Below are 12,824 nucleotides of genomic sequence, written 5' to 3'. Positions count from 1 at the left end.
AATTCTGACAGATCTACCCCAGTTGGCCCGTAACGGACGTTTCCTGGGCCATGGTAAACTTGGAATATTTGTTTGTTCGACATATCTGTCAACGAAATAACTAGATCATATTATTATTTCATACAATAAACACCTACAACGTAATATCTTCTTGTGTATGCCAATGCAACGGTAAAGTACTGATTCCAAACTAGCAGATCTACGTAGTTACCGATATCTACAATACGCACTTCTAGATTAGTACAACTAAAACCTTAAAAATATAATGCATTTATTCAAACAAAGTTTTAAAAAATACACAGTATTTAACTCAATAGTCACATATAGGATCTATGAATATTACCTGAAATCGGCGTGTGAATCCGGCAGGGCTTCGCCCCTTCTTCTCTTCTCCTCCCCTTTCTTCTTTTTTTTACTGGATTTGTGGGGGGAGGAATGAGGGCTGGGGGCTGGGCGGCATGCCTTTTATAGGTAGCGAGGCCTGCCGCCCGGCCAGAGGGCGGCAAGGGGCCGCCTGCAAAATGGCCGGCCCCGGCTGGCTTTTTTGCATTGGGGCCCCTTGCCGCCCAATAGAGGGCGGCAAGGGTTTTCCTGCAAAAAACCCTCCCTCCGTCACCGCCCGTCCCTCCCCCGTTTGCTACGTCAGCTTGCCGCCCAAGTGGTGGGCGGCAGGGTCTATTTTTGTAATTTTTTTGGCCGATAGATTATTTCTGTAAATATTTAAAAAAAAATCTAAAAATAAAAAATTTCGTGAGGGCATGAGGGACAGAAATAGTAGTGGGCCGAAGGTTGTGGACATCGGGCCCAACTGGTTGGAGCTTTCCCCTTTCCAGTTTGTATAGGCCGTGCTCGAAGCTATACGAATTTTTAGGCCATCACATGCATCTTCGCATCCAAAGATTTCTTCTAGCCGAGTATTTCTACGAGGATCGAGCGTAGCCCGGTTGGCACGTTCGCAGTGGAGCGAACGGCCGGTCGCGGGACCTCACCTCGACGGGATTTTCCCATCTTTCTTCGGGAGTCTCGGGTACACACACGCGTGCGTGTTCAGTGGGACTGTACGTTTCCCGTGCACTGAGATCTGAAGGTCTCCAATCTTATTCCTAGCGTGTGTTGTGGTGTGAGTGTGCGTCCTGAGTTGTAACTTTCTTAAAAAAACCAAATATTTCTACCTTCAAAGATATATATTTATAACACTGTCATTTTGTTGAATCATTTTATTCTTATGCGATTGTAATATATATATATATATATATATATATATATATATATATATATATATATATATATATATATATATATATATATATATATATATATATATATATATATATACATATACATATACATATATACATATACATATACATACACATATATACATATACATACACATATATATATACACATATACATACATATACATACATATATACATATATACATATACATACATATATACATATATACATATACATATATATATATACATATATACATATATACATATATATATATATATACATATATACATATATATATATATATATATATATATATATATATATATATATATATATATATATATATATATATATATATATATATATATATATATATATATATATATATATATATATATATATATATATACATATATATATACATATATATATATACATATATATATACATATATATATATATATATATATATATATATATACATATATATATATATATATATATATACATATATATATATACATATATATATACATATATATATATATATATATATATATATATATATATATATACATATATATATATATATATATATACATATATATATATATACATATTGAACCACTATAATTTCACTTACAAACTCCACAGCTATACCAAACACCAAATAGGATGTTGATTTGTATGAGATCTTCGTGTCTTCCTCCAAGCCTACAACATGTACAAGAACCTGCAAGGTCTTTGGGTTGTTTGGCTGAGGAAACATCGTACACTGTTTGGCTCCATTCTTTTCTAGCTAATTCACCAGATTATCATTGTGGATATTTGTTCCACTCTTTAAAAATATATTTTCTCAAAATGCTTTACTCTACTGTATTTCATCCTTATAACATTTCGTTCTTAAACTATTTGTTAATGGTATTTTTAAAAAATAATTGGTTTATTTTATATAATCAAGTACTCCATTTATTTCAGGTTATAAGACGTTTTGACTTTGGTCATAGTCAAACTATTTTAAGTTTAACTAAGTTTACATACAAATATAGTACTAATACTAAATTAGTTCCATCAAATCAATAATTGAATATATTTTCATAATAAACTTATCTTGGATTAAAAATGTTACTACTTTTTTCTACAAACTTTGTCAAACTTAAAGCAGTTTGACTTTGACTATAGTCAAAATGTCTTATAACCTGAAGCGGAGGGAGTAGGCATGATCCATGGTAATAATAATCCGGTTAACAATCTGTCGAGAAACACACAGGGGTCTTCCGGCTAGCTCCATAAGATGATGGGCTAGACAACCTGGGTTCGAAGCCTCACCCCTTCTAATTATTTGATATTAAGTCGTTCCCTAATATTCGCGTCCGGTTAACAATCTGTCAGCAATGCAACCTGCGGACCTCAGAATCTAGAGAATTCTAATTATTTGATATTAGGTCATTCCCTAATATTCGCGTCCAATCTGTCAACAATGCAACCCGCGGACCTCGGAATTTGGAGAAAATGTGTGGCACTTGATAGGTCTGTTCGAATGATGACGCGCGCACAGGGGGGCGGAGCTAGTATAGCTAGGGTGCCCAAAAACCCGGTTCAAAAAAAAATTACCTATAGTTTATCTATTTTTATCATATATATACCCCATCAATTTAAACTTAGGCACCCGTATCAAGCTAAATTTAATTCAAACCAGAGTAGCAAGTGAGTGGAATCCCCTTCATTTTATTATAGCTCCGCCACTACGTGCATGCCCGTACAGTCTTTACAGATGTTGCTTCAGGTGAGGAGCAAATGGAACAATACGGTTTTGGTTTATCTTGATCAGATAGGGTTGATGTACCTTTTTTCTCCCCTACTTCTGTCACAAACATTACAAAAATAGTCGTTTGCGAGATTAAACATAATCTTAATCTGTACCACTTCACTGTAACGAAGAAATATTTACAGAGCAAAATGACCGGGCAGAAATGGAATCAGAAACCATGATCGTAAATTCATAATCGAATAGGCACTAGCAGTCAGTTTGGCTGTTTGGGCTACAGATGAGGTTCGCCTTGTTGGCCGACGGGATGGCCGTGACGACCCTGCGGAAGAAGTCGGCGTCGCAGGGGATGATGAGGACGCCCTCCTGCCCGTACCCCATCTCGTCGGCGGCGAGCTCCAGCAGCGCCTCCATGCACGGGTCGTTCAGTAGCCCCACCGGCACAAGAAACCTCGTCGCCGCCTCGCCGCCGCCGCCGCCGCTCTTCCCGACCAGCACCGGCACGTACCCGGCCTTCATCTCAGCTACTACCCCAGATGAATGCCCCGCCGCCGCTCTCGTGATGCTGCCAGGCAAGGTGTGCTTCGGTAATGAGAATTGAGAGGAGGCGCTAGCCATTTAACCAGCCGCCCGAGCCGCGTGAACTCGCTGCGGCTGACGACCCGGTAGTGAGTCTCACTGGCTCACCCAGCTGTAATACGATTTCTCTCGTTGAATTGCTCCCGCGACAAGGAAAAGGGAGGGAAGGGATCGAGGGGGAGAGCTTTAGCTTGAAGATTTGCAACGAGCACGTACGACGCCTACGCGCACCGTGACCAACTGACCGAAGTGAGGGTGAGAAATTTAATCACGTTCCTACCATGGACTTTGACACTTCCTGTGACTGTGAGTGAGCTCGATCCTGACGTGTGATTAGTCGCGACATGGAGTCAGTCGCCGCGGCGTGGGACCCGGGGGGCAGAGCGGCTGGTCTTTGACTTCCGGTGAGCGTGTTTAACGTGGAGAGTATTTTCGGGGGATCGAACAGTGCTTAGGTTGAGATTATTATCTGCGAGTGAAAATGATTGGGCAGTGGTATTGCCGACTGTCGAGCTGAGCTGAGTTGACGAAAGGGCAAAACAAGCGAACTGCGTCCACATTGTCATTGCGTACCTGAGCCTACGACCTGGTAAAACAACATTTTATATTGAGTTTGGTGCATGACTAGTTCTCCGAAATCTTAAACTGATAATAAACGGTGGGCATTGTTCTCTGGCAAAGGCGGACATGGTATTCTTTGTCAGTTAGGGTGAATGGATTCATGCTCTTGCCTCTCGAGATCCCTTGAAAGCTCACATTGGTTCTTTCACTTGAAAAAAAGCGCTCAATTTGGTGAAACTCAAATAATCTCTTAAGGAGATATCTTCTCATTTTGCATGTTACATAAAAAGTCATCAAAATTTTTTAAAGAATTTAGTATGATAGATCAATATGTGATATGTCACTTCACAAACATGCAAATTCATATTCAACTTATACAAGTAGAAACAAAATAAACAAATTTGACTATGAATAGAACGCGTAATTCACGGTCAAATTTATTATTTTTGTTTCGAATTGTATAAGTCGAATTTTAACTCACATGTTTAAAAAAGATATGTCATATATTGATCTATCTTGACAAAAAAAATTTAAATTTTTTATAACTTTTTAAATGACATGCACAAAACGACTGATATATTGTGTGCTAGTTCATGACTCTGCCATAATAAAAGGAACATCAAATTTACATAAAAAAAATCAAGAAGATGATCAGAATCCATTCGCCACACGTGCAGCTGCCCCGTTCCCAACACCTCGCGCATTAGAAGAAGAAGTATTTTTTACACCTAGGTGCACCTAGGTGTATGCATACAATTTAAATAGTTATATAAATATTTCATAAAATTTGATAAGATAGTACATGATAATACAAGACACTATGTAAACATGCAAGTCTAAATTTGATCGATATATGAAGAAACAAAAATAATAAATTTTATCTGCACTGTATGGGTACTATTCACTGTCTGATTTTATTATTTTTGTTTCTCTAGTTGTAGATCAAATTTAGTCCTGCATGTTTGTGTATAGACTTGTATCATCCCAAACGATGTTACTAAATTTTTTTAATTTTTTCTATAACTATTTGAGTCGCATGCAAATAATAGTTGCCACGGTAATTAGGTGTAGAAAATCCTTGTTCGCTTGGAACTGAATTCTACCTGCATGCCACATGCTCAGCAAAGCAAAGCCCACTCCACTCCACAATCCACATTCCTTCCTTCCTTCCCCGTGCGAGCCCCGAGAGCCTTCTGCTCCCCGCTTCGGATCTCGCCACCAGCCTCCGCCGCGCGCGGTAGCCCGGCCCGAGGCCGAGATCGATGACGCAGACTCCCACCCCCGCTGCGGCCGCGCCGGCGCCGGCGGTGGCGGTGTCGGAGGCGGGGCTGCCCGACGCCATCGCGGCCGCGCTGCCGCCGGACCCGTACGAGCAGCTGGAGGTGGCGCGCAAGATCACGGCGGTGGCCGTGGCGGCCCGGGCGTCGCGCCTCGAGCTGGAGGCCGCGCGGCTCCGCCAGAAGCTGGCCGACAAGGACCGCCTCGCCGCGGAGCTCGCCGACAGGGCCGCGTCGCTCGAGCAGGCGCTCCGTGACTCCGACGCCCGCCTCCGCGCCGCCCTCGACGACAATGTACGTTGAGCTCGGCTCGGCTCGATCGTGTGCAGAGTTTGGGGTGTAATTTCTTCTGTTGCTCGATCATCGATCTCTTCTCTGAGCTCTGCTTAATTCTTCTTGCGTGGTTTTTTGTGAAGGCTAAGCTTGCCAAGGAGAGAGACTCGCTCGCGCACACGTCCAAGAAACTGGCCAGGGATCTCGCCAAGGTGAGAGCTGAGCTGAGAGCCTGAGATGATCACACAGTTGCTGAGCTGCAGCTGCACATTTGCACAAATTTCCTTTACACTGAGATAACGAATTTCTTCTTTTTATGGTTATCTTGATTCAGTTGGAAACCTTCAAGAGGCATCTAATGCAGTCATTGGGTGATGATAATCCCCCGGTGAGGCCCTTTAGTTCTCTCTTCATTCCTTAACCAAATTTTCTGTCCCATGAACTTATTATATATTATGGGTAGTGTAAATAAATAATCCATTTTTGGTCTCGATGAACTCATGAACAGATTCAGGAGACAGTGGACATAAGAACCTGCGAGCAATCGGTAGCGAAAGCAAGTTCTTGGAAAGGTATTTTCTCTTGAAAAATGTTGTTTCATATTATTGCTCTAGAGCTGCACTGCTATTGCACACACATACACACTGTTCATCTGTTCATACGAATGCACCTCTGCAACATTTCTGAAGATGGAGTGGCACATAGTCGTCATCATCATCCTGTCTCCTCTCTTGCTGATGGATCCACCGAAATTGAAAGCGTAAACCAGGAAGGTATGATCAGAAAAAAAAAATATAGCATGTACCTCCAAGTTCGAGAGCAATGTAATGTGAGCAGCTGATTCTTCTTGCTCGTGTTCCTTCTCCAAACAAAACAGTGGCGAGACCGTTCGAGCAGAAGCTCTCCGTCACCCACATCTCTCCGCGGCTCACGTCTGATCCCGCGGCGAAGACGAGAACTGCTGCCACTTCCCCGAGAAGATACTCCACCGCCGTGTCGCCTAAGCTGGCAGCCAGCGCCACTTCGCCTCGGTTAGAAGGCCACATGGCGATGCAGCCATGGCTGCCCTCCAGCAAGATGTCCTCTGCTGCCAACTCGCCGCCTCGCGCCCACTCGATCTCAGGTCCCTCTTGTTCCAACTTCCAAGTTCATCAGCATCCATCACTAATCCAGTGACAGCGATATCAATTGCCTTACACTGAATCCGTATGCAATAAACCATTGAAAATTGGTTTCGAACTCTGTTTCAGGGCGCACGACGAGAGTAGATGGCAAGGAGTTCTTTCGTCAGGCAAGGTAAAGCTAGTCCAACATTCTCAAATCGACTGTATCAATTAAACATGTTTCTTCATTTCATCCTGAGTTCCTGACCTGCACAGTGCACGCACAGCATGAATTATGCATATTTCTTTTTGGTGTTTCTCCCCAGGAATCGTCTCTCCTATGAACAATTCGCAGCTTTTCTTGCCAATATCAAGGAGCTAAACGCTCACAGGCAATCCAGAGAGGTTGGCATTTGCGACACCAAGCCTCAGTTTTCAACTGAGTCCCAACCGGCCCGTTAATCCGTTCAGATTTCAGAACATGAGTTCTTTAATCTCTGACACCGTTTCTTATTGCTGTGTTGCAGGAGACACTCCAGAAAGCTGACGAGATCTTCGGTTCAGAGAACAAGGATCTCTTCATGTCGTTCCAGAGCTTGCTTAGCCGTAGCCTGTCGTAGGTTCGTCTCGTAGCGCTGTTGATCTGGACGCTGCACGCTGTTTTACAGTTGGATCATGAACGTCAGATAACGGATGGTACAGCAGTGTTCGCCTGTACAGAGACTAATAACAGTTTGATCATGCCAAGAAATGCTACAGATAGATTATTGCTTTTTATTGGTTTTGTTTTACTATTTGATTGAACTCACGTCGCGTCGCATGCTAAATGTTAAAAAATCGAACAAAAAAACAAACACCGCGATAGACTTGAATACCAGCCATTTAGTCGTTAAATTAGAGATTAGAGAGTAGAGGGAGCTTGAGCGGGTCAAGCCACACAAGGCGTCACGATCAAATGAGCGCTCTACGCCTCTACTAGACCATCCAAGTCGAAATCTCACTAAAAATGAGATTATCATTAACTGCGCCACAACAAATCAACAGTCATCAAGACTTGCTAAAACAAAATCAACAAGCAAAACGGCATACGGATATTGAGCATTCTCAGATAAAGTTCCCAAAATTGGATAGACCATAGATTTGATACTGAAATTGCTCCTATCTACCACGGCTTAGCTAGAAATAGAGATTTGATAATTTGACACTTTATAAAATGGGGTTTGATTATTTGACATTTTGGTATATTTTCATCAACTCGGATGGTTGTACTCACAGGTAGTATCAATTAAAGCAAAATGACAACGAAAAAAATAAAATCAAACCATCAAATTTCTCGGCTGAAAATGGACCGCAAGGGTTAGGAATTTTAATTACACATGTTTAAAAAAAAGATTTAAAAAAAGCTGAGGAAAATGACAAAATCACCCCCCTCCATCTCTTTCTCTCCTTCCCACACGCACCTTCATCTTCGCTCTCGCTTTCCCGTGTAAGCCGGAGGAACGGGCGGCCGGCCTTCTCTCCCCGCGAGTCCGCGACCCCGCACGCGCGGCCGGCGAGCAAGCCCAGAGGCGCGTCGCCGAGCCCGACCTAGCATCCTCGGTTGGCGCGGCCTACTCGAGCGGCGCAGGGCCAGCGAGAGCTCAGGTTCGGAGGGGGGCTATGCGGGAGGCATCCTTCCACCGCCGACCTCCACCTCGGCCGGAATAGAACTGAAGGTATTCGTTCTTCCTCTCGTAGATATAGGAGGTTGAAATAAGCGAATACAGCTTCTTCAGGATTTCGTTGATGCGTGAACCTGCCCCCCGTGCGACACGTTAGGTCGTCGTCCCCTGCCGCGCTGACGACTTGGGATGAATGTTTGATCGTATTGCACACATATGTTGGTGTTCTTGATTCCTTGTATACATTTTTTTCTTGTGTGGCTAAAACTTTTGCAGCAAGCCGGAGCGTCTCCCGTTGTCGGAGATGTTCCTCATGTTTATTTTTTTTTTCGTTTTGTTTTGTTGAATGCTTTATCGAACATGCAATCACATATGAGTAGTTGATTGTCAAATGCATACCCACACCGCCTGGTGCCACACGGTGTGTTTACAGTTCGTTTCTTGGATTAAAGTTCATGCATATGCAAGTACAGTTGCTTTTCATGGGTTGTTCTGCATTGGATCTATGCTCCATTATGACCCATGTTGCTTTGTCTGAATTATATAGCAACGATAGCCAAACATATGATCAGCTCCAAACTTTTCAGATTCAGAGTCATCTCGCGATGAAGGATATCTTAGGCTGTGTTCAGTTCCTGAAAAAAGTTGAAAGTTTGAGGAAAGTTAGTAGTTTGGAAAAAAAATTTAGAGTTTATGTGTGTAGGAAAGTTTTGGATGTGATGTGATGTAATGGAAAGTTGGGAATTTGGGGGTGAACTAAACACGGCCTTATCTGCTTGTCTCAAATTATGTCTCTAGTACCTACCAAACTATAGGACTACTTCATTCCCCTTCTGCAATGTGCTGTTGCGTGTTTACAACCTTCAACATTGTAGTTTGCATTCAATATCTGCTACATGGTACTACCTGCTTTTTTTCAACTATTGAGCATTAAATATGAAAGTGGTCGAGAATTTATTTAGCTTCAAAGTACTAATTAAAACATCTAGTAACTTGTTTAATAATCTGCCAAATTATATTTTTGGGCTTTCATTGTTTCCTAATATACATTTAATGGTCAGTTGGATGTTATATTTACCCATCTCTTGGTTGCTTTTCTTTTTTTGATCTCTCTCTTGGTTGCTTTTCTGAGCATGTGGGTAGCTGGATGTCTCTAAATTATTCTTAGTTTTCTGTAGTACTGGCCATTTATTGTTCTTGACTCTCTAATTTCCATGGCTGAATCTACAATGTCCTACTTGACTCATCCCTTTTCATCAGGTCAGGAGTCAAGGTATATCAGATGATGGATCTGTCCACGACTTCAGTAGTGGCTGCTAAGGCCTACAAGTACAGAGCAGAATCACTTGTTAAGGACTACCTTCTTGCAGATTGTTATGTTTCATACACTGCTGTGCTTGGTGGGATCCTGATGTGCAAAATGGTATTATTTGTCCCTCTTATCTGTTGATGTTTACTATAAGTCTACATGTGAATTGTCACTTTGATAGTTATATTTAGCTGAATGGAAAAATCGGTGTAGGTTTGATATATTTTTTCTATGTTATAAGCGAGGACTGTGGAGCAGGTAGGGCCCCTTTATATGAGATGACTATTATTATAAGCAGGTTTTTCTGGGATCGAATTAATATAGCCATATTCTCAGTGTAACTTGGCTACTTGCCACATCAATCTTGAGATATGGACCTATAGATAAAAGTAATTGAGATAAGCTGTGTAAGTGCAGATATATGTGCAATTGTTTTCAGATTATTTATGACTTTTGACTTGCCTGTATGCTTGCAGATTTAAATAAATTTTCAAATTAAAATTATGAAACAAGTCTAACTGTTTCTTTGAATTATAACTTTGTAGCGTTTAATCTTATTAGGATCTTTTAGAGATTATTCAACTCAATCTACAGTAAATTGATCTCAATAATGCCTCATAGAACCAATCATCTTATGGTTAGTCTAACACAAACTAACCTCAGTGTGAGCTCCTCACAGAAAATACAGTTTCCATCATAAGATTTATATCTGTGCTGTAATATGATGGATCAGGTTTAGCATCCTATATGGAAACAAAACAGCAGAGGGAGGGTGGGGGGTGGGTTAGCATATCTTTACGCTTAATGCCCTATTAGCTGCTTGAATTATTCAGTACCTAGAGTTGTGTTAATTCGACCTGACATATTTCCGCTTTTCCTTTAAAAAAAACAACATTGGTCAATAGTGACCACAGCATGTTAGTAGTAAGTATGCTGCAATGCTATGTAATATTCATAAATGATCATAAACTGTGCCGTTTTGTTTATTTACGTATTATGTAAACATTAAGTAGTTGCATGGGACTTGCTATGACTAATATCTATGTACCACCTCTTTTGAAAAATTTCTTCTTGGTCTTGACTACAATTTATCACTTGTATCTCAGGTCTATGACATCACACACTTAATCAGTTCATTGTACTACAAGGGTTATGGTTCTCTTACGAAAATCCAAAAGCTTGAGTGGAACAACAGGTGAAGCAGTGTGTTTGTAGAATTTATGTCCTATTTCACGCTATATTTGTCTTTTAACTTCCACCTTCTAACTGTTTTAGGGGCATGTCCACTGTCCATGCAATGTTTATCACATTAATGTCAGTTTACCTAGTATTCTTCTCCAACCTATTCTCTGATGAGCTGGATGGCCCAGTAACAGTTCGGAGTTCAAACCTCTCCAATTTTACACTGGGGGTAACATATGTCACTGTTTATCCGCATTGAATAATAGGTTATGCTGATATATACATTTTCTCCTTTTGCCACATGTTAGCTGAATTAAATCTGTTTAGGTTTCTCTGGGGTACTTCATCGCTGACCTTGCTATGTTATCCTGGGCTTATCCTTCCCTTGGCGGAATGGAGTATGTAAGTGAGCATAGTTGATCATTACCATTTATTTTATTTCACCATTTGTTTACTTTCTAGGTTACTGCTATTCAGTGTTTATTCAATTACTGTGTGCTCTGCTGTTCATATTATTCATCACTTGGGTTGACCATTGTCAGGTTCTTCACCACTTGCTGTCAATTATTTCTTTAGTCTATGCTATTTATTCTGAAGAAGGACAGTTGTACACATACATGGTTCTCATCTCTGAAACAACCACACCTGGAATCAACCTCCGATGGTATGCTTCATGAAAAAGATCATGCACCTTTTCTTTATACTTATTTTACTTCAATCTATCTGACCTGTTATGTACCTTCTTCATCAAAGGTTTCTTGATACTGTTGGAATGAAAAGATCGAAAGCCTATCTTGTCAATGGTGTTACAATGTTTGTTGCATGGCTGGTAAGTGAAAGTTGCTACACTGTAATTGGAGGTTAGAAGTTAAAAATCATGCATTGACTGCAGGTGATCGGATAGTTATGTACTATTATTAGATGTACTACATGCATGCACGAATTATAATTGAATCTGTATATAGCGAGATTCAACCTTGTTATTTGTTGTGTGTACGTAAGTATGAGAGGGAGGGAGATTTGGAATCGTGCTTAATCAATAATAGTTGCCTAATCAGTTAGACGCTGTCTCTGGTGCTGTTTAGGAAGTTCTTATATATCTCAAATGTGGACCACCATTTGCTTACTACAGGTGGCAAGGATAATTTTGTTCATCTACTTGTTTTACCACATATACTTTCACATTGATCAGGTGCTATATCCTTCTGATTTGATATATGGGTACATGTCTACATGACAAAAATCACTGAAATTAAACTGTTCTTGTTTATTGACAGGTTAAGCAGATGCGCACCTTTAGCTGCATTCTGATATTCGCTGTGCCCACAATACTATTAGTGATGAACACAGTGTGGTTTGTCAAAATCTTGAGAGGTCTCAAGAAGACGCTAGCCAAGAGGCAGTGAAGAGTGGTGAATTGCTCATAGGCGCATCTACAACCATCCTTTCGTACAGTCACATACAACTACATATATTTTCTACGTTAAGCTTTATAGTGCAACTCATAGCGCAAGCAAAAGATCCCTTGTACACATGTTGGAAAAATCTCCTCAACATTGCCGAAAATTTTTGTCCCTGTACGGTTCTACATTGTACATATATATATATGCACGTCTAGTTATGGCTGAGGATGCTTTTATCTGTGCACTAATGATTCATAGTTTCAATTTTCAACAACTGGAGATACTGCCATAGTGGCCATCTCATAGACATATAGAGAACTCCATGATTCTAGATACAACTTGAATGTGCAATTCGTATTGCTCTCACTATGAACGTTTTTGTAGCTCGATTCTAACTCCAGATTTGTAGTTCATTCCCGTCATTTCAAGGGAGCTGGTAACACTCATCATTTCCGTTCTTCAAA

The 12,824-nt window shown here is 40.8% G+C and overlaps 3 protein-coding genes across 7 annotated transcripts; 2 read left to right on the top strand and 1 right to left on the bottom strand.

The window, feature by feature from the left end:
* Positions 1-3,042: 3,042 nt before the first annotated feature.
* LOC9272536 (auxin-responsive protein SAUR41) lies at positions 3,043-3,604 on the bottom strand. The gene has a single exon (XM_015787245.3). The coding sequence runs from the start codon at positions 3,529-3,531 to the stop codon at positions 3,262-3,264; it is 270 nt and encodes an 89-aa protein (XP_015642731.2). The 5' UTR covers positions 3,532-3,604; the 3' UTR covers positions 3,043-3,261.
* A 1,700-nt stretch (positions 3,605-5,304) lies between these two features.
* On the top strand, positions 5,305-7,582 carry LOC107275744 (uncharacterized protein At4g15545). Of its 2 annotated transcripts, XM_015788280.3 has the most exons (9): positions 5,305-5,723; positions 5,846-5,914; positions 6,037-6,090; positions 6,211-6,274; positions 6,392-6,475; positions 6,580-6,825; positions 6,953-6,998; positions 7,132-7,210; positions 7,333-7,582. In XM_015788280.3, exons 1-9 carry the CDS (start codon positions 5,415-5,417, stop codon positions 7,423-7,425), a joined length of 1,044 nt encoding a protein of 347 aa, XP_015643766.1. In that variant the 5' UTR covers positions 5,305-5,414; the 3' UTR covers positions 7,426-7,582. The 2 variants fall into 2 exon arrangements, with proteins under 2 accessions (XP_015643766.1, XP_066160395.1); XM_066304298.1 differs by lacking the exon at positions 7,132-7,210.
* A 675-nt stretch (positions 7,583-8,257) lies between these two features.
* On the top strand, positions 8,258-12,585 carry LOC4325505 (uncharacterized). 4 transcript variants are annotated; one of them, XM_015783055.2, is made up of 9 exons: positions 8,258-8,520; positions 9,732-9,889; positions 10,882-10,970; positions 11,051-11,186; positions 11,285-11,359; positions 11,500-11,621; positions 11,711-11,786; positions 12,090-12,149; positions 12,235-12,585. In XM_015783055.2, exons 2-9 carry the CDS (start codon positions 9,749-9,751, stop codon positions 12,361-12,363), a joined length of 828 nt encoding a protein of 275 aa, XP_015638541.1. In that variant the 5' UTR covers positions 8,258-8,520; positions 9,732-9,748; the 3' UTR covers positions 12,364-12,585. The 4 variants fall into 4 exon arrangements, with proteins under 4 accessions (XP_015638541.1, XP_015638491.1, XP_066160386.1 ...); XM_015783005.3 differs by having other exon boundaries at positions 9,727-9,889; XM_066304289.1 differs by lacking the exon at positions 12,090-12,149.
* Positions 12,586-12,824: the final 239 nt, after the last annotated feature.

Source organism: Oryza sativa, chromosome 1, assembly GCF_034140825.1.
Source record: "Oryza sativa Japonica Group chromosome 1, ASM3414082v1".
Lineage (NCBI taxonomy): Eukaryota > Viridiplantae > Streptophyta > Magnoliopsida > Poales > Poaceae > Oryza > Oryza sativa.
Note: the sequence above shows the minus strand (reverse complement) of the source record. Positions and strands in the feature narration are given on the sequence as shown.

Coding starts and splice junctions, on each gene's coding strand:
- LOC9272536 (XM_015787245.3), bottom strand. CDS start 3,531: ATGAAGGCCGGGTACGTGCCGGTGCTGGTCGGGAAGAGCGGCGGCGGC.
- LOC107275744 (XM_015788280.3), top strand. CDS start 5,415: ATGACGCAGACTCCCACCCCCGCTGCGGCCGCGCCGGCGCCGGCGGTG. Junction 5,915..6,036: donor TGGCCAGGGATCTCGCCAAG/GTGAGAGCTGAG, acceptor ATCTTGATTCAG/TTGGAAACCTTCAAGAGGCA. Junction 6,275..6,391: donor GAAAGCAAGTTCTTGGAAAG/GTATTTTCTCTT, acceptor ACATTTCTGAAG/ATGGAGTGGCACATAGTCGT.
- LOC4325505 (XM_015783055.2), top strand. CDS start 9,749: ATGATGGATCTGTCCACGACTTCAGTAGTGGCTGCTAAGGCCTACAAG. Junction 10,971..11,050: donor AAGCTTGAGTGGAACAACAG/GTGAAGCAGTGT, acceptor TAACTGTTTTAG/GGGCATGTCCACTGTCCATG. Junction 12,150..12,234: donor TATACTTTCACATTGATCAG/GTGCTATATCCT, acceptor GTTTATTGACAG/GTTAAGCAGATGCGCACCTT.